The sequence below is a fragment of the Leopardus geoffroyi genome, chromosome C1 (genome assembly GCF_018350155.1).
Source record: "Leopardus geoffroyi isolate Oge1 chromosome C1, O.geoffroyi_Oge1_pat1.0, whole genome shotgun sequence".
Taxonomy (NCBI): domain Eukaryota; kingdom Metazoa; phylum Chordata; class Mammalia; order Carnivora; family Felidae; genus Leopardus; species Leopardus geoffroyi.
This window is the reverse complement of record NC_059328.1, coordinates 93820956-93841363: the sequence shown is the minus strand read 5'-3', so window position 1 is coordinate 93841363 and position 20408 is coordinate 93820956. Positions and strand designations below refer to the sequence as shown.

At 42.8% G+C, this 20408-nt stretch overlaps 1 protein-coding gene across 2 annotated transcripts in view; it reads right to left on the bottom strand.

Annotated features, from left to right (window-relative positions):
* Nucleotides 1-1296: 1296 nt before the first annotated feature.
* Nucleotides 1297-20408, bottom strand: part of AHCYL1 (adenosylhomocysteinase like 1) — a 38643-nt gene continuing 19531 nt past the window's right edge. The window contains exons 2-17 of one of the 2 annotated variants that reach the window (XM_045478582.1): nt 15932-16043; nt 13294-13437; nt 12190-12290; nt 11678-11780; nt 10210-10304; nt 9534-9640; nt 8599-8715; nt 8295-8358; nt 7403-7491; nt 6967-7037; nt 6506-6600; nt 6320-6418; nt 5860-5928; nt 5340-5418; nt 3860-3980; nt 1297-3337 (exon numbers count right to left, since the gene is read on the bottom strand). In XM_045478582.1, coding sequence (XP_045334538.1) covers nt 3331-3337; nt 3860-3980; nt 5340-5418; nt 5860-5928; nt 6320-6418; nt 6506-6600; nt 6967-7037; nt 7403-7491; nt 8295-8358; nt 8599-8715; nt 9534-9640; nt 10210-10304; nt 11678-11780; nt 12190-12290; nt 13294-13437; nt 15932-16043 — 1473 coding nt within the window. In that variant the 3' untranslated portion in view covers nt 1297-3330. Of the gene's footprint in view, nt 3338-3855; nt 3981-5339; nt 5419-5859; nt 5929-6319; nt 6419-6505; nt 6601-6966; nt 7038-7402; nt 7492-8294; nt 8359-8598; nt 8716-9533; nt 9641-10209; nt 10305-11677; nt 11781-12189; nt 12291-13293; nt 13438-15931; nt 16044-20408 lie in introns of those variants that run through there. The other variant, XM_045478581.1, reaches the window with a different exon arrangement.

The following is a 20408-nucleotide window of genomic DNA, read 5'->3' as shown; positions in this document are numbered from 1 at the left end:
TAGGCAATATGAAGTTTATCTTAAATTCGGATTTATGTGTATGGATAAAGCTTCCAGAATTAAAAACACGTCATTTTACTAGTCTGCATAGAAATCATCAACATTGTTTGGGGTCAATTTAACAAAACATAAAAGGTTTTGTTTTAATTTTTTTTAATGTTTATTTTTGAGAGACAGAGCATGAGCGGGGGAGGGGCAGAGAGAGTGGGAGACACAGAATACGGAGCTGGCTTCAGCTTCTGAGCTGTCACCACAGAGCCCAATGCGGGGCTCGAACCCACGAACTGTGAGATCATGACCTGAGCTGAAGTCTGACACTTAACTGAGTGAGCCACCCAGGCACCCCGGTATTATTTTTTTTTCAAAAAATTGTTTTAACGTTTATTTTTGAGAGACAGAACACAAGCAGGGGAGGGGCAGAGAGAGAGAGAGGGAAACACAGAATCCAAAGCAGGCTCCAGGCTCTGAGCTGTCAGCACAGAGCCCGACTTGGGACTTGGAACTCACAAACTGTGAGATCATGACCTGAGCTGAAGTCTGACGCTTAACTGAGTGAGCCACCCAGGCACCCTAGAAAAGGGATTACTTTTGAAAGATATTAATACATAGTCACATCAGAAGCCACAGAGATAACTCTAGAGATGGCTACAGGTGTGGGAGGGGCTGAAGCTTTCCTAACTTTAGAGACTTTAAGGAAAAAAAAAAGGTACAGGGTCTTAAAGGGGAACTGCACAAATGAGGAACCCTGAAGCATAAGCAGATTTGTCTTTTTTTTTTTTTAACTTTTTAAAGATTTTGTTTTTAAGTAATCTCCACACCCAATGTGGGGCTCAAACTCACAACCCTGAGATCAAGAGTTGCACACTCCACTGACTGAGTCAGCCAGGTGCCCCGCAGATTTGCTTCTTGATGGAGTTTACAATTTAAGTGCTTTGGCACAGAGCAGGCAAACAAAACTTATCACTACAGGGGTGTCTGGGTGGCTCAGTCGGTTGAGCTCTTGACTTTGGCTCAGGTTGTGATTCTGGGGTTGCGGGATTGAGCCCTGCGCCAGCCTCCATGTTGAGGGCGGAGCCTGAATGAGATTTTCTCTCTCTCTCTCATCTCTCTCTCTCTATACACATATATATATGGAGATACTACTGCAGAACTCTGCACCCAGCCTGCTCCTCTCCATATTAGGTCCTCAGCAAATCTCTATCAGAGACTGCTGACTGGCCCATGACTCATCCCACCCTCGAAAACAAATTCTTAATGACGTTCTGTTGTTCAGTCAAGAATGACACAGAATTCCAATAAGGTCTTATCATTTTAATTGACTTTAATGATTATTGCTCATCTGCAAGGATTAATATTGCATTCATTAAAAATCATTCAATACAAAATAAACTTGTTCCTCCCAAGTTGCTCTCCACACGCTCCCTCTGATGCCAGACATTTTCCCACAGTGTCCTTTGTTACATGGCTTGACAGAGATGGAACCCTTACCTATTATTCCTATGGACACAGAAATAGATGGGGAGCAGGGGGCAGGCCAGAGGGCTGCGGGACCTGGGCCCCTTCCCTCCAGCAGAGCTGATGCGATGGATACCACTGTTGGCCAGGTTACCTCCCCTAAAGGATGGGGTGTTCTGATTGGCTGGTTCAATGCCCTGGGGAAAAAGGGCTTGAACCATTAGCATCTACAGAAAAGAAAGCATGGTCACACTGAAAAGGAGTGGGAAGGGGCTGGGTGGTGGAGAACTAGGAGAGGAAAAGGAAAAACGTTTTGGCAAGACTCTGCTAGAAGGCTGCAGAGTGAAAGCTTTCCTTTCGTATGTTACTGTTTTTTAATGTCTGTCTCTCTGATCAATGGCAACAGAGAAATGAACATTTCTAGTACCTAGCACTAATGCCTGACCCAACTTTGAAGGATCACCAGCTAGAACAAGTTGAGGATTTGGAATCCTGGATAATTATATACTTAAAGCTCATGAGCATAAAGCTCATTGGACCATGCAGAAATGCTGGTAAGCAGGGTGCATGGCATGGGAACACACCTCTCTAATCTTTGAGGGCCTCTCTAGGGATTCTTTCCAAGTATGGGCCAGGACAGACGGATTACCTTCTCTGTGCACAAACTGCCCTTTAAGATCTTGGTTCAAAAACTCTTTGTGAAATGTGTCAATTAAAAGTGGTACCACTTCCATGAAACTAACATTATACATGGGGCCTAAAGTCCCGGACCAGTTATAGGAACTATATTTCCCTCACCCTGGCCCAATTTATCCTTCTTCCTCCCATCCACATCTACCTCCCTTTAAATATTTTAGGTTGCAAAAGCACAGCTGACCAGAAATTTGCTCTTAAAGGATAAATCCTAAAGATAGAGCTCAGTGTTTTAGACTGAGTAATGGCTCAAGAAATTCGCCATCAGCACAAGCTGTATGGGGCAGAGCTGATAGAATTTGCCGTTATGGCCCCAGTTCACTGATGCTATAAACTATGGGCTTAGAAACAGAGGGACTTATCAAGAGTTTGAGATCAGCACTTCTCTAGACTCAACTGTGTACTCTCAGCTCCAAAGGTTCAAAAGAGAAACTGGTAACAACTAATCACCCAAGCAGTTCCTCAGTGTTAACACTAAACATTTTTTTTTTTTTTTGTACAACAGAAATCAATGCTAAGGGACAAAATTCAACTGAATAGAGTGCAGTCTGGTTAAAAACCTGAAAAATGAGAAGGTCTGGTGGGAGTGGAGGAAGGGCTGTACTAAATCCAAGTGGACCAACTGGATCTTAACAATACACATCTCTGAACCAGACACACCACCTTCACACAGGAAACAGGGCTTGGAACATCTGGGGAAATGAGCATGCGCCACCTACATCTAACCTACCTGGCTGGTGGGTACCATCCCTGCTCCTCTGAAGAAGTGAAAGAGCACTGATTTCAGCAGCTAAGAAATGGGCTCTTTTAAGGCAATTTAGACATTGCAGATTGTTCAACATGGAAGGTACCTTAGCACTTCCTGTTAATAAGGTACCCAATTAAGACTAAAGTCCCCAGAAATGGGAAAGGAAGAATCACCTTTCGGGGCTGGGAGAGTAAAATCCTTCTTTAGTGACTAGGGTGAGGAACCTTGAACCTCAGTTTCATCTAAAGAGCCATGAAGCAAGTTCCTGTGTGGTCTGCAGAACTTGGATAATGAGATGAAAAAACAAAAATGAAATTATAGAAAAAAAAAAAAATCAACAGGAAAGGAATAAGAAGAAAATAAAAGTTATCTTAAAAAATATTTCTTTTAGAGTTGTGTGGTTCATGTGGACTGGTCCTTGGGAATATGGTCCATTAGTATCTGTAAATAAAGAGATTGTTTGGTTAGCACTTGTGTCTTCCACATTGAGAGATCCAAGAGAAAAATCTGAAACAGGGGACACTCCCCAGGGTCCTTCCCCAGCCCCAGCTGGGATCCCTAAAGCCGTTCCCCAGGGATCATTCTTCCCTGTGCTTCCACAGGGCTTATGACAGTGCCACCTCTGGTTTCATTTCCTGCTCCCTGAAAACATAAGCCAGTGGTTTTCAACCCCGACTGTATATTAGATTAATCTAGGGAGTTTTTATCAAATAAGTCTGGGCCCCAAGCCAGACCAAATGTATCAGACTGTCAGGGAGTGAGGCCCAAGCTTCCCAACTCTAGAAAACCCTTACTCCTTATATCTACCACTAGATAACACAATTTCTCAGCCTATATTGTTAGGTTGGAGCAGAGTTCTTATACTCTTCAAAATCAGGCACAACACTTTATTTAAGAAAGCCAGCTAACCTGCTTGGTTTAATACTGCGTAAAAGAGCTTTTCACTTGTTTTCCCCAAGTTACCTGTAGTAATTGGGTTTGAATGGCCCATTTTTGTTGAGTCCCAGATATTTTGCTTGGTCATCTGTCAGCTCTGTCAGGTGGGCATCAAATGATGGCAGGTGCAAGCTGGCAACATACTCATCTAGGAAGAACACAGTGATGGGGGAGCAGACCCCATTTCAACCTGCCTCTCAGAACATAACCTCCCCCTATTTTCATCTGAAGCTTTTTGAGAAAGAGGACAAGGAATGGAATAACTGCAAGCATCTACAACTCAAAATATTTGCTTAAAGAGCCCTCAAAGTTGCCTTTTTTGGCAGGGTACTCCCCCCTGCACATCCAGAGTGTGTTCAGAAAGGCATTTGCCAGGGTAACAAAATGGGGTGGGCTTGTACCTCTGCATCCTTCTCTGGCAAAGCTTCTGGCTTTACCCCAGTGGCCAACATGCTATGTATCACTCTCATCTTCCTGCAACAACTTCTTTAACTGAATTACACTCAAACTACAGAACAAAGTAGACACCGGTAGCTCAAAAGACCTTTGTGTCATTAAGATTTATTTAGAATAACATCCATAAGGGCCTTGAATTTTAGGATCATGGATTTCTAAGGCAGCTGGTGCAAATTTATTACTCTTCCCTGGATAAACTTTCTGGGCTTTTATGAATATGAATTAAAGAAAAAAACTCAGTCTGTTGGAGGAGATGAGAATGAGAGGTCTTTCAGCTTTAATCAAGGGAATAGGGGCTGATCAATTATAGATGGGAGGTGGGCATCACTATTCAAGAAGGGAAAGAATCAGAGAGGACATGTTTTCCATATGAACGCAACACAGCTGTCCCCTAGAATCTCAGAGGTTGCATTATTTACACAGAGGATGGACAATAAAACCTAGATTTGTTTCTGTTTCTCTCATCTTGGTCCCAGGCTGAAGTCACTAGTGGTAGGAATTTTACTGAACTTCATAAGGCTACTCAGACTAAGAGCATCTACCCTAAACCACCGTGCTAAACACTTAGGCTCGTTAGTTGTAATTCTTACTACAATTCTGCACTGTATGTATTACTCTCACTTTATTGATGAAGAAACTGAGGCCCGTAGAGATTAGAACTTGTCCTGAGGTCCAGAGACCATGAGAGGTTAGGATGGGGATTACAACTCTGACTCTAAATCTAATACTTTTCATGATAATCATTTCACCAAACCATTCAAGAGTCTGAAGATCGGTACAGGTTCCTACTGTTTCTCACTCACCCATCTTCTTTTTATTTATTTATTTATTTATTTTTTTTAACGTTTATTTATTTTTGAGACAGAGGGAGACAGAGCATGAATGGGGGAGGGTCAGAGAGAGGGAGACACAGAATCTGAAACAGGCTCCAGGCTCTGAGCTGTCAGCACAGAGCCCGACGCGGGGCTCGAACTCACGGACCGTGAGATCATGACCTGAGCTGAAGTCGGCCGCTTAACCGACTGAGACACCCAGGCGCCCCATCACTCACCCATCTTCTTAGGAAGCAGGTATACGTCTTGTTTGTATCGTCCCTCAGGTGCATTATAGAGTTCTATCAGTGCCAAAGCCTAGGTTGAGAGAAGAGGGTGAAAAAACACAGAAACACTTCTTAGGGACACAAAAACAAAACTAGATGTAACAGGGTCTTGGGGTAAGTACTACAGTGATGTATCATAGTGACAGCACCCAGGACTTGGCCTGTAATAACCACCACCACACATCGTAAAAGGATTTGCTGCTGTTTTTGTTTAGTTCCTAATAAAAGAACAGACTAAATACAACGAAGCCAGAACACTACATTCTCAGCTAACACAGCCAACTTAAAGGGACACAAGCTCCAAGTCTGCCTGACTGAAGACTCTTTTCTACACTCGAGAAAGCCTGTCTTGCCCACCCACGACCTGAAACGTGTTGAAAAGAACATAGCAGGGCACACTCTCATCGGAACTATGCCCGAGGCCCCGTCCCACTAATCCCAGGGCAGGAGAAGCAGGCATTTAGTCACATACCTGTGTCGTAGCTGTGATGGACAGAACAAAGGTGGGAACTGTGGAGCAGCTCAAATTGAGCAGACGACCCTGGAAAGGTAAGAGAGCCCTGGGATGAGTTTTGCTCCCCTTCGGGTTTCAGATTCCAGGGTCATCCAAGTTAAGCAAATGCAACTCAGATGGTAGAGAAAGCATTACAGTTCCAGATCAGGACTCGAGATTTTATCTTATTTTCTTAAGTCCATCGGAGTATGACAAATGAAGAATGAGCTGTGGTCAGGAAAGAGTATGTTACTTGGGAAAAGGTAGGTATTTTTTTGAGTGGTTCTATGTTAGGGACCAGAAAATGTACGAAGGAGATCTGTATCCAACGACAAAGTTCAGGGAAATATGGCATAACATTTCCTCCCTGCCACTCCTCCTGCCGCAGATCTAACTACGGTGCCTGTGCCGCACTGCCAAAGCCCTTCCGAATGCGTACCTCTGCCAGGAGGACGACGCGTTTGCCATCTGGCCAAATGACATGGTCCACCTGAGAACGCACTCGCTCCCATGTCAGCTCTGGAGTGCGGAGGCTGGTCTGAAAGGAAGACAGCACAGTTGACTGTGGCTCTAATGGGAGGAAGGGGAAAAAGGCCTTGCGGTCAATGAATGAGAGAAACCATACCACATCAATTTCCGTGTTGGAGTGGCCCATATTGCACACGATACAACTGTTTTTCATGCGGTCCAAGTGCTCCCGTGTCACTACATTCTTATTTCCTAAAAATAAAGGGAGAGCGGCTGAAGGAGATGTTGAGCAACAAAGGTACCAACCGGCTTTCAGTAGAAGATGGGAAAGAGGAGTTTCGCTGCATGAAAGGGCATGTATACTCTGTGAGAAAAGTGTATGCTGCATAACTGCTCTTCAGGCTCACTGATTTGGTTTTAAGATTCAACTGTATAAAAAGCCATCAGGGAAAAAGTCTCTTTGTTCTGGAAAACACTGAGGTTCTGATCGCTTACGCTAGTTCTGAGACTTCTACTCCGAGCACAGGCCTCCCCTACTTTATGTGACGGTCAGACCATTTTCACGATCTGGCCTCAGAGTTACCACTCCTCCACGCACCTCGGAGCACGGACACTTACCCGTGCAAGTTATTACGACATCAACTTGCCGGATGACTTCATTTAGCTTTACAACCCTGAACCCATCCATGCTGGAAGAAAAGGAAGGAACATTATGAGCAAAGCAAGGAAGCAGTGGGACAGAGGCTGGTCACAAAATGAGACTGCTAAATTCCCTTGCAAAGTCAGGTCCAGGGCTACCTCACAGGGATGATAAGTGACAAGCTGTGCTAAACTACAGACTGGCCTCTTCAGACTCCCCAAGACTCCATTCAGGAAGGGAAAATGCCAAGAAGCTCCCGGAGTGCCCTGGGATTACAATGGAGGGAACAGAGCCATCCTAGCCTTCTCTTCCTCTGAGAGATTTCTGCAAGGAATGGTTAATACGATCCATCATGAACTCTCAGAAGCACGAAGTACTGGGGTCAATCTAATCGTATCACCACTCTGTTCTTACCAGGCCTGCAGAGCACAGATGGGGTCGATTTCTGTGATGTAGACAATCGCTCCAAGGGCCTTGAGAGCAGCACAGCAGCCCTTTCCCACCTGCAGCACGTAAGAAAGAAGTCGGGGTGACAGGTCCATCACGGCATGGGTACTGGGGCAGGTAGGCTCTTCGGGAGATGGGGATGAACCTCCCTAAAATCACCATCTAGTGAGCCCTTGCGGGGATGCTCCAATCCAAGCAGAGCAGAAACAGATCCAGATTATGCTGTGACCCTTAGTCAAAGAGGTGATTTAGCGGACACTCACATTTCATAGCAAGGGCTGGGGCTTGGGATGGTAAAAGAAATCAGGAGATCAAATAGATGTTACCATTAGGAAAACAAGACCAAGGAAGAGCAACTGAACCTCTCCTATCTTAGTCCAGAAAAACTTGATTAACTCTCATCTAAGATGCATCTAACTCAAGGAAAGCCCAGCAGCTCGGGAACTTCCGTGGGTCACAGATGACAACAAAATCTCCTTCACCTTTTCTAGTTTACAGATAATCAACTATGTATCACTTGGGTCCCACCCTTCACTCCAATACCAGGGCACTTGTGTGGCTAAAATGCTACATATTCACTCGAATTAAGTCTCATAAAAAGTAACTGTTATGGGGGGGAGGGGGCGGGTGATGCCCACATTCCATTCTACAAGACAACGCGGTGAGATCTGAAGATTCGATTCATTTTGTGCATCTCTATTCCTAAGTCTGAATAAAACACTTTTGCTATTATTTTGAGATACGTTATCTAAAAGCATGTTTTAACTTCACAGCAGTGACCATCCTGACAGCACAAATCTCCTGCACTCAACATTTCTGGTAAGTCTATGAAAAGACACACTGAGGCCCAGCTATTTACCTCACCATAGCCACACACCACCACTTGTTTCCCACCAAACATCACATCTGTGGTCCTCTTCAGGCTGTGGAAAACAGACAAGGGCTCAACTTAAACATTATTAGCCCAAACACAGTCCCTCTGCACACAATTAAAAGAACTCTGGCTGGAAGCTGCCTGGGCTCGGTATGAAATGGACCCCTCTGACAAACCTTTAAAGCCAAAGGAAGACCACGGGACAAGACTGGAGTGGTATCAGATTAACACTGCAACCCAACCCAGATCTGTCCCCTGTAAGTCTGAGTATCTCTACATTTCAACTCACCCATCCAAAATGGACTCTCGGCAGCAGTACAAGTTATCAAACTTCTGTTTGGTAACAGAATCATTGACATTCATGGCCGGAACACAGAGCTTCCCAGCTTTGGAGAGCTGATATAGCCTAAAGGGAGAAGAAGCCACAAAAACAAACAAAAACAAAGTTAGCTGATGAAACAATATGCAGCAAAATCTGCCTAATTCTCTTCAAGCTTCATGCTGCCCTCCCCAAGGACATTAGTAACCAAGATCATTTCCTTGTCATCCCTCCTCGCACTTCTTTTCATTTTCTCTCCCCCTTAGCCTTCCCCCCCACTTTTTTTGGAAGGGAAAAAACCCCTTTCCATTGAAGAAATTTACTTCTCTTCCATAAAAGGGGATGTATTTCCTTAGACCAGCATTTTCTCAATATATATAAAAAAACATGCCCACCCCTGATAAACAAAGATTATCAATGACTCTGCTTTGGTTCCCTCCGTGTGTGTGTGTGAGCATGTGCGATGTGCTCCCAACTGAGAAACACTCTTTTAGACAGAGATCTTTTAGATTTTCCGACAAGCCAAGAATATTTTGCCCAGTTTTGCTTTTTGTAGTGTGTATAATGTATACTTTTACAATAGGATTTTTTTTTATATTTCAAATATAAAATTATAATACAATATTGAATACAGTTTTTCCAGATATATTCACTCCCTACACCTCCCAGCGTTGGCTGAGACTCACAGTGGGTTAAGTGGGAAAGAAAAATGTGTGAACGAGAACCTGAGATAACTTCCTCTTAGGGCCTCCTGGATTCTTCAAAAGGAAAAACTCAGAAGTTTTATCTAATGAAGATACTCCCAATTTAGTTACAAGTCTGAAACACAGCCCTAAAGCCTGACAGAGACCAGAAGAATTTGCTGAGGCAAGAACACAAGGGGCAGCTACTCCAGAATCTGTTACCTGTGAACACCAGTCACGCTCTCTTCCACAATGCCTCGGATCTTCTTAAACACGTTTGGATACTTCTTATAAACCCAGTGGGTTAAGTCTCCCCCATCATCCAGGATCTATAGAACAGCCAGAAGACTTCTATGGGCATTCAGGCTGCTAGAGCTGGGGGGAACTTTGAACCCACTTTCTGTACTAGTAAGAGAGCCCTGTATGTTTTGGAAGAGCACTCCTCAGAGCTCCTTAGAGCAGGTTTAGACAGTGGAAACACAGTCAAATTTGTCGGTGTAAATGGTTAAAAGGATTCCTAAGTTTGTTCTTGGCTAGAGGGAAGAGTATTAGGCTAATCATAGACTCGTTTTTAGTCTAGAGTCTTGAAATATATAACTCCTTGGAATGCAAAAGGAGAGCTGGGGCAGGAAGGAAAGAAACCAGAATCCTATTCCAAAGAGGTACCACATTACTTCTTTCTATTTCTTTCTGCTGTGTTTGAGCCACACGTGTTCACTTTAGTCTTACCCTTCCCCCACCTTTCCATTCAGTACTCCGACCCATTCTGAATAGGTTATCAAGCAACAAAGTAAGTGCATGAAGAACAAACATCCAAAACATATTTAGGGAACCATGCTTTGAGGGAAAAAAGGAAACAAATCTGTGGTCAAAGTGTAGGATGAATATGTATCATTACCATGTTAGCTTGCCAACCATCCATGTTCACACAGCGGTCAATACACCACCAGAAGTCATCTTCCGACTCGCCCTTCCAAGCAAACACTGCAACTCCTGTAGGGATGGGAACAAATCAGCTGACTCCTCCTTCCGGGAGTTCCCTATACCAATACCACTTTCTGAGATCCACGTGAAGAGAAAAAGGCTACAGAACCTATGTTGGAAAGGAAACAACTTCGAAGGGGCAAAAAGTCAAAAGAGCACCTTTAGTTGAGGAATCAGTAATGAATTTAAGAGATTTTTGTTTTAAAAATATTTTAGAACCTTAAAATGTTATTCTCTTTGGCCAATTTCACACTTGGAACTCTGTCCTAAGGAGATAAAATGAAGTGGGAATTAAAATAAAGTTGTTCACTGGAACATTATTCGTATTAGCAAATATCTTAAAACAACCTAAATGTTTAACATGAGTATTGATAGTGAAGTAAAACCACGTGGCCATATGATTATTACAAATGATGCTGTCAAGTTTTCAGTGACATGGAAAACTACTTCTGAAAATGTTGTATTTTAGGTTATAAAATTGTATACGTACAGAGATTTATTTATCTCTGTAAAAAGTAAATTGAAAAAAGGAAAAAATGTGTCAAATATCCCTGTGTACTAGGATTATTATTATTATTATTATTTTGGAAACTCCTCTAAATTTTCTGCAATAAACACCAGAAAAAGGTAAACAAGAAAAACAGAACTATTATAAAATTGCTGAGGATCTCAAGGAGACGGGAGGTCCTTCAAGAAACTTCATGGTTCTGGAACACCTGGGTGGCTCAGTTGGTTAAGCCTCCAACTTTGGCTCAGGTCATGATCTCATAGTTTGTGGCTTCGAGTTCCACGTCGGGCCCTGTGCTGACAGCTCAGATCCTGGAGCCTGCTTTGCATTCTGTGTCTCCCTCTCTCTGCCCCTTCCCATTCATGCTCTGCCCTTCCCTCTCTCAAAAATAAATAAACATAAAAAAAAAAAAAATTTCATGGTGGTTTTCTTCTGAACATTTTAACAATAAAAATTGTTTTATGCTTAAGTGAACTTACAAGCAGTCGACAATTTTTCAATGAACTACTAATACAGAAGGCACTTCTTAACTTGTGTTCTCTCAAACACAAGCCTTTGGTGAAAAAAGACCAGCTGAACTTGTATACCTCACACAGTTGAATACTCTTCTTTGTTCACTTAACATTACAATTAAGCATTTCCCCATGTAATTAAGATTCTTTTCAAGGGTTGGTCATTCTTAATGACCATATGATATTTCATCACGGATATGGACCTTCATTATATTACCCATTTTCTTCCTGTTGATATTCTTAATACCCTCCAAATTTTACAGCCCCTGGACATACATGATACTGTAAGGACTATTTTAATACATAAATACTACATTTAGATAATTATTTTGAGGCAAAGGTGGTGAAAAAGCCGAACTTACCAGCCTCAGCCAGTGCTGCGGCCACTTCATTCTGAGTGGAGTAGATGTTGCAAGCAGACCAGCGGCACTGGGCCCCCAGGGCACAGAGTGTCTCAATCAACACCTATGCAGATAGGGAGCAAGAAAGGGTGAGAAAGAGGAGGGCCAGATAGGAGTGGCATGTGCGGGAACAGTACGGGCAACTCTGCAGCAACCTAGCCACACTGTGACATTACAGAAGGTATAATCCAGCGAGGCAGCACACTGGTATCTAACTTCACCCAAAAGATGTGCTCCTAAAAGTCATCACATTTTCCTAACAATCATATTTTTGCAACTCTAGATCTCCCGAAGTCAGGTTATGATTATACGTATGTATACAAAGAAGAAAACCCCATTATTGGGTAACAGGAGGCCACACCTGATGGTCATTTGCATTTGGAGACTGGATAGATAGGAAGGAAAAGCAAGTAAAAAGAGTTTGTTTTTTTCTCCTCATCATGAGTCCCTCCTTTTTCTCCCAGCAAACTCACCGCTGTCTGGGCTGTGATGTGTGTACAGCCCACTATTTTAGCACCAGCCAAGGGCTTCTCCCCCTGAGCACGTTTCCTGAGTGAAATCAGAGCAGACATGTCTGTGAAAGAACAGAGGATTTGAGCCAGGCCTGCACCAGCAATATCACCAATTCCTGCCCCAGCAACATCTAGGGCTGGTCTGTATCTGTTGAGATATCGCAAGATAAGGTAAAGAAACTCTAAGTATATTTCCTCGATGAACTGGCAGCTTCAACAGCAGAACAACAGTGGGGAGCTGCCAGCCAATCACCTGGAATTTCTTTTTCACTGTTTCAGCCTCGTATACAGAGGGCTGAATGGAGAATGAAGTAACTTCTCAAATCTGATCCAAATGGAGGGTGAGTCTCCTCATTCATTTGGGAGGAGGGGGAAATGGTTATGGCGGTGGCTAATGGGCTCCTATATATAATCATGAGACCAGGAAGGAAGACTTCACCCTCAGCAGACGAGCACTTGTTTCTCTCTGCTACCGAAGCCCATTCTGTCAGTCTGTCTGGTTTCTGTACTACCCCCTCCCAGTACAGAGCATGCCTGTAGTGGGAAAGCAACAAGAGTAAAAAGACTGTACCAGGAATGGGGTCGGTGAGGAAACCAAATTTAACTGTCAGTCACTTTTACTCTAGCTCCAGCAGAGGGTGCTCAGGACCAGAGACCGAAGGAGACCCTAGGCGACCACATCCTTAGCTGAAAACCCTCCCACATTTGCCGCTTCTGGGAAATGTGGGTCTCTGAGATTGGCAGCTATGGTAGGATCCCGCAGAACTAACCACCGTGTAGTGTTCTGGGACTTGCTGACTCCACAGGCAGATCTCCGAATATGGTGTCATGGGGGAGGAAAACAGAAACTACACTGTGTAATTACTATGTGCTGAGAACAGGAAGCAAGGAGAACAAGAACCCTGAGGCTCCGGCTCCAACAGAGAGATCTGCTTGTACAAGAATCCGGAACACTGAACGTTCCCAGAGGATTTTTCAAGTTAGTTTTCAAGTGTGAAGTTGTCTATGGATCCTGATGACCAGCAACTGGGTTGCTTCTGGTCCCCTACCACTCCCTTTCTTTACCTTGCTCAGCAATCTCAATCTCCCGGCGTCCAAATTCTGCCTGCTTGATGTTCTTCACGCAGAAATTGCTGCTGCCCTTGGAGTTGGTTTGCTGCTTCTCTCGGGGGGAAACCTCATCATCAGAGCTATCTGTGTAGGACGCAGCTGGAGCCAGAAGAGAAAGAAACAAGGACAGGAGAACCTCAACAGCCCCCAACTCCACAAAGCGCACTCCCCAAAGGACTCATTTAAGTGAAGTGAACTCTTAACTGCGGCCATCTTTTACGTCACTCTCAGCCCTACTCCTCCAGAATAACAGAGGAATGCGATTGTTGGGGATCTTTCAGTGTTGTGGCCCCTCTATCCACCCTGATGGTACTGTGCCATTACTGCTTGTAACAAGAAGCTACTGATGCCAATTCTGCACCGGCCCTCGTGAATCCCAAGATAACAGGGGCACCTGGTCCCAACCTGGACTGGAGTCAGACATGGCAAAAATGGAAGAATAACTTAGGGCATATAAGGAATGCAATTTCTGTAGATCACTGGTTTTCAAACTGAAGCATCTAAAGCACTCATCAGAATTACATGGAAGGTCAAAACACAAATGGCTAGGCCCCACCGCCAGAAATTCCCATTCAGTAGGTCTCAGATAGGACCCAAGAATTAGCATTTCTAACAAGTTCCCAGCTGTTGCTGACAGTGCTGTTCAGAAAACCACATTCACAGAACCACTAATACGGATGACAGCGACAAGAAAATCTTACAAGGGATTTTATACTAGGTTGTGCTCAAAGAATACAGAGATGGAAAGAAAGGACTCAGAAGGTGAGCAGCTCTGGTTCTACTGTCAGCCCTAAGATCCCTCAAGATGTTCAACATTAAAAAAGCAGCTTCATATAAAGGCTAAAAATGTCCTTTCAGACAGATATGCAGGAAGGCATATAATAATCACTCCCCGACTCTTAAATCACCTCTTTCTTCTCTGAATCGAGTATTTCCTGATCTCGATCTCAGCCAGTACGTCAGGTCTCTCACTGTCTCCTACATACTACTTGCTAACACAAATACTCCTAAAGGTATCTGTCCCACTAGAGCAGTTTAACTGTATCACAAAGCTTTTAAAAATGCTCTGACAGGTTCCTGTTAACACATGGCCGTCAAGATCTTTGAGGACTTCGTTAAAGCTTTCTTCACTCACTCCTTTCTTCCTCTTTTAACTCAGCCTTTCACAATTAATTCTTTCTTAGCTGTGATCAGCCCGTTTATGACCCCCAGTCTTTTGTACCTGTCACTCCAAGACACTTTTTGTTTATGACAGCCATTATATTTGGAACCTTTTCTTGTACACAGGCCCACAGCGACTCTGTATATTCATTTATTTCAGTACTTAACCCTGTGTACCACCCTTTGTTCTCATCTGCCTATCTTATTTACACTGGGTGATCAGCGGCACAGAACAAAAGGACAAGTTTTTAAAAATGTGTTTACTTGTTTGTTTTTTCACATTCCTTTTACCTTGAGCCCAGTCCTTAATGTTGATACCATAGGGGTGCCTGGGGGGCTCAGTCAGTTGAGCACTGGACTCTTTCAGCTCAGGTCACGCTTCTCACAGTTCCTGAGATCAAGCCCCACATCAGGCTCTGTGCTGACAGAGTGGAGCCTGCTTGGGATTCTCTCTCTCTTTCTCTTTCTCTCTGCCCCTCCCCTGTTCATGCTCACATGCTCTCTCTCAAAATAAATAAATAAGCTTAAAAAAAATAACAATACCATACAAATAGTATTCTGGCAAAAGTCAACAAATGGGTTTTGGTACAAATCCCTTTGTAGACACTAACGGCAATCTGTGACCTTGGGCAAGCCTCTGAACCTCTTGACGATGTTTCCTCAGTTGAAAAACGAGGTGGGCTTAGGTTGGATGTCCCTGTGGATCTTCCAGTACTCAAATCCTAAATTCTATATCTTTTTCCACATTAACTTTCTAGTAGCCCGTCTAAAGTTGAGGAGGGCACAATTAAAAAAAAAAAAAGGCTACGTACATAGGGTTAAAATAGGATACGGGAACTAGAAAGAAACAGAACTAGAGACACATTATAGTAGTTTGAACCTTTCCTATTCGAAAGGTTAACAGGGGAGGACACTTCAACATAAAGGGTAACCTAGTGAATGAAAGGAGCCAAAATACTAGTTTTTATTGTCACAATTCAAGCAGTCTTGGAGCCGAGAAAGAAAAAGTCAGGTGGCAGGGTATATCTTATACAACCAAATTAGAAATTATACTTCCAAAGTACACTTCTTTTTCAAGGCCAGTTCTGTCAGCCAAAATAGAATTGATTTTCTCCTTTTGTACGTGGGCAGATAAACGTGGGAATGGGAACTGGCCCAGTACTACCGACCAGGCACTGGCCACAGACCACACACAGACACGGCCACGCATGGGAAGAGAGTCTCCAGATGACAAAAGCCTCACAGGCTACAAGCCTGGCTGGGGACATTTCCAGTGCTCAACTGCTAATTATCAGCTTTTAGCACAAAGGTGGGAAGTCCTGACATGAGGTCCTTTCAGATTCTCGGTAAGTAAAGAGCAGGGGGTAGAGAACTAGCTTAAGACCGTGCAACAGAGAAGAAAGATCGGAGTGGACACAGAGCCCGCACTTACCTGAACTGTAGCTGTCGGTGGAGGACTGGGAGATGGAGCGAGACAAAGACCGGCGGCCTGTCTTGGTGGGGAACTTGGTGAACTCTTGCATGTCATCGGCAAACTGGATTTGCTGTAGGAGGAAGACACACACTTGAAAACTTACAACAACGATGCTATGAAATGCTCCATTTTTTAAGGCCATACATTTCCTTCCCTGAAACCTCAGGTGATCACGTGGCCCCTACCAAGCCAGCAACTCTCCCACCAGAATGAGGGCAGGCAGAGGCTACTTGCGGACTCCTCTCCAAATGCCAATTACTATCTCTTTCCAATTGTTTCAAAACCTTTTGTGGGGGGAGGGGGGCAGAGCTCAAGACCCAGCTTTATGTACCATCTGTCCAAAATTCACAAGTCCCTCTTCTCACAATCCGTAAAGTTTTATTTCTTCTTACAACCTTGACACATCAAACCCTTCACTCTTCCTCCCAACTCTACCAAAAAACAGGCACCATTTCATAGTGCTTCTGCTCTTTTTCATTTTCCAGAATATAGTCTTGTAGCACATTCTTATCCTGAAATTAGCAGAGGTCTTGTTGTTTGAAAAATTATGGGGATGCCTTGAAATGGTGATGGTGGGTGCCAAGTCAGAGTCCAATCATACCCGTACCTCACAAAGCCAATATAGTGTCCTTAGAACCTGCTACGTCCAGTAAAATGCTGGAATACACTAAAGAAAGCCAAATTAAAAAATATATGCACACCATAGTAAAATCCAACTAATCAGGACTAATTTAAAGGAATGAGAAAAGAAATGACTTGGTAAACTCTGTATTCAAAAGTTCCTTAAATGAAATACACCAGAACTACGTAACTGTCTCAAGGAGATTTGGAAAACTGGCTTTAATAAATAGCAAATACAATTAATATTTATTTATAGTCAAATTAGCGGATGTTTCTAAAGTATATGAAAACCTTTTCCTCCATTAAATGACTTAAACTTTCCTCCTAAACTCTTATTTAAACTCTGATAAACCCTTCAAGATATAAGAAATAAACTTTAGCCTCCTGAAAAACAGAATGGTTTGAGACTCTGAATTAAGATTCTCCTCTCCTCACAACCTGACTAAATCTGAAAGGTTCCCATGGAGAATCCAGTAAGCTAAGTCTTTAGCAGATATCTTTGGAAATGTAAAAGCTATTACAGATTAAAATCTTCTCTCCATAATGCTAGCAACATGGTTATAGCCACTTTGAAGCCAGGAATAGTAAACTCCCCATTTGTTACAGCTGCAAAACATTCCTCTCCTCTGTCACATGTACCTTTGAGATAGGGTAGCATCAGCTGGCAGTAGAAGAATCAGGCTTAAATGTGCAACACAGCAAAATAAATAAGTAAATAAAAGAGACTCGGGCTAAACAACATATATATGGCACTAGAACTTGACTAACAAATATCTTTGTACATCTGAAGCAGCTTTTTCAGTTTAGATGCTAAAACTTTATTGCTTAAATGCCAAAAGCACTAGTTCCTTTCGGGAAGGGCGGGGGGAACCACCTACTCCGTTGAAGTGGCCACAGGTCAGCATCTGCCCTTCTCGATAGGATTTTCCACTGCATGTTCACATGACTTCTGCAGTCAGCAAAGCTAGTTTTACTGAAGAGATTAATCCAAGACCAAGGTAATGACTTTCAACCCAATATGCAGTTCTTTTGGTGGCAGAAAAAATAGAGCCAAGATACCATCAATGGCTTTTAACACTCTCCAAAGGCAGCCCTTCCTCCAACAGCCTTCTTGTTCCTGGCATGGGCAGTCTAGTCGGAAGCTAGTCTTCTCTCTTGGCTGTTATGATTCCCTCCTCTGTTCATCTTTTTTCAAAAGGCTCTGGGCATATTCCCAAACACCACCTACCTGGAGGTGGAGGAGGGAAATGCAGTAACATTTGCAGTTTCTTAAATAAAAAAATAGAGAGGTGGCTGTGGTAAGATAGAACTGTGTTTCTTCAGCAACCTAAGAAGTGACTTAACAGTCATAATCCCACCTTGTATTAATGAAGCTCGTCAGTAGCCTAAAGCTTAGCAAAATCTTTCCCATCTAAAAATATTAGACTGTGTTGCAAGCAGCTTACCAATCAGTGCTGTGCCCCATCTCTCAAATCATTAATATGGTGCCTATTTGAAGTGGGCAGCATGTTAATTCAAGCCATGACATGGATGGATGGCTGTCTAGTCTCACAACTCTTTGACACTTTCACTGCTTGTAAATAAGGTAGTCCAGCTCTACAAAGATGCGTGATAACCTGTCTTCTCTCCCACCACCAAACTGCGCAAAGAGATCTGCCCTGCCAGTTCCCACCAGGCCTGCTTGCCCCCCTGGATGTCTTTACAGCTAGTACCCGTCTTCCTTCTGAAGTACTTCCTGGAGTGCCGCTCACCTTCACATTATAAACAAAGGCACTGCTGTCAAAAGCAATTTTGGGTATCACAGTTTTCCCTCTAATGAAACCAGATCTCTGTAACAGCCTTCTAATTGGGGATGGATTCACTGCATTTACACCCAATACGATCACTTAAGTAAAAACAAAATCCAAAGATGGATTGTTCTGTTTACATTATTTCCTATTGTCATGATTTCTTCCAAACATAATTTTTAGTTGGTATACTTCAGTGTTTCTTCAAAGCTGTATCTATAAGGAAGGCTAGGTCTAAATATGATGCAGAATGGGAAAGAGGGGAGGGGGAGAAAGAGATACAGTAATTGGAAATCCAAAAAGTATCTGATCATCAAAAAGTCCTACGTTAAAGACCTATCTGTGTTTGAAGGCTCACCACCCTGTAAACAGCCTTACCCACAACAAGCATGCCAGTATTTCATTCTTGAACTAATATTACATCTGAGAAAGGTTAGAAGGTCAGATTGACCCATTCTCCAAATAGCACATCCAAATACAGAAGTCTACTTGCTGTGCCTTAAAAACTCAATTAAATATCAGGCCAATTTAGTGTGCTATTTCAGAGCACCTTTTCAAAGGGCTCAGTGGGTGCAATGGCTGACTCCCTTCAACATGACACTGAAAATGATAAAGAGAAGCTCTACCAAAGAAACAATTTGGGATATGGTACATCCACCACCTAGTGGTTAAGTATGGTGACAAAGTGAGCTGAAAGAATTGCTATATGTAATTTACCAAGAAAAAGGGATCACAGGCAATCCAAAAGTTATAAGCCTCCAAGGAAGAAAAATTGTTGTATACTACTCAATTTATCCCAACTGATATTTCTTACCATAAGAAGCCGAAAAGCTTCTTTCCATAAACATTTCTTCCATCTATTCAAATGTCAAATAGCTTAGCCACACTTTTGTCTCCGGTCCAACCCAATTTTGCTGTCTAGCTCCTGAATCACAGGAAATTAAAAGCCATAGGAATTCCACTATGACACTACGGCCAATGGATGGTGATCAGGAGAATAATCATTATTATATCCTTTTAATCAACACATTGGGCAGGCACCAACTAAGTACCCAGTGGTATTTCAGGAAAGATCTATGAGATGAAATATGCACAATCTATAGATGTGTTTTGACCGACAGGGTAATGATAACACAAATGGCTGTGAGAGAATTTTACTGCTTCTTAAGAAAGATACTAGATATTGTGGTCTTAACAGCCTTATCTGGATATTGTTTAGCTTAGGCCTCCAAAAATCAGAGGTTAGACGAGACATCTTATTAAACGTATTATTTCACATGCTTATCTAACAGCTTGTCATTTCCTCAGAAAGGTTTCCTCCTAGGGGTGAAGGACTAGACTCAAAGGTAAACAGCAATTATTAGGAAAACAAATCATTAAGAAAGCATAGCTTAGAAGTGAGTAAAGGGATCAGTCTGTCTCAACTGCTGAGGAATATCTGAAGAAGGGCCAGTCAGTACCCCTCCTCCTGGTACACTACTGATTTTCTGAGACATCCCCAAATTTATATAATCTGTTCCAGTGTCTCTTCTAGCATGTTGTGTGTGCAGATTTTTCTGTTTTGAAGTTATGGTCAGCATATTTCTTAGCAACTGAGCAAAAAGATGACTATTAATGAAGCTAGCAATTTTAACAAGTCAATTACCAAGCAATGTATTATGACACCTTCCAGGATTCCTACATCTCTTCCAATCCCTCTTTCACACATCTCCTGGATAATGTATTCCTTCTCCTACAGATTCTACCCTCATCTGCTCTTTATTCAGAGGAAAGGAAGAGGGTATGGCTGTCAGCCTAAACTAAATAGGTACAAGACTTTTCTCCTTGATACTTACCACTGATCAGTCTGATTCCATTTCAGATGAATCAAAGAAACAGTTATCAATAAACACCAGCTTTTAAGTACAAGAACTACAGAAGTCTGCACATCTTTCAAACCTTCAATTAGGTAAAAGAAATTTCCCAAAGAAGAAGGGTATCCTCTTCCCAACACTTTGCTCTCAGGTACACCACCAGAAAACAATTTA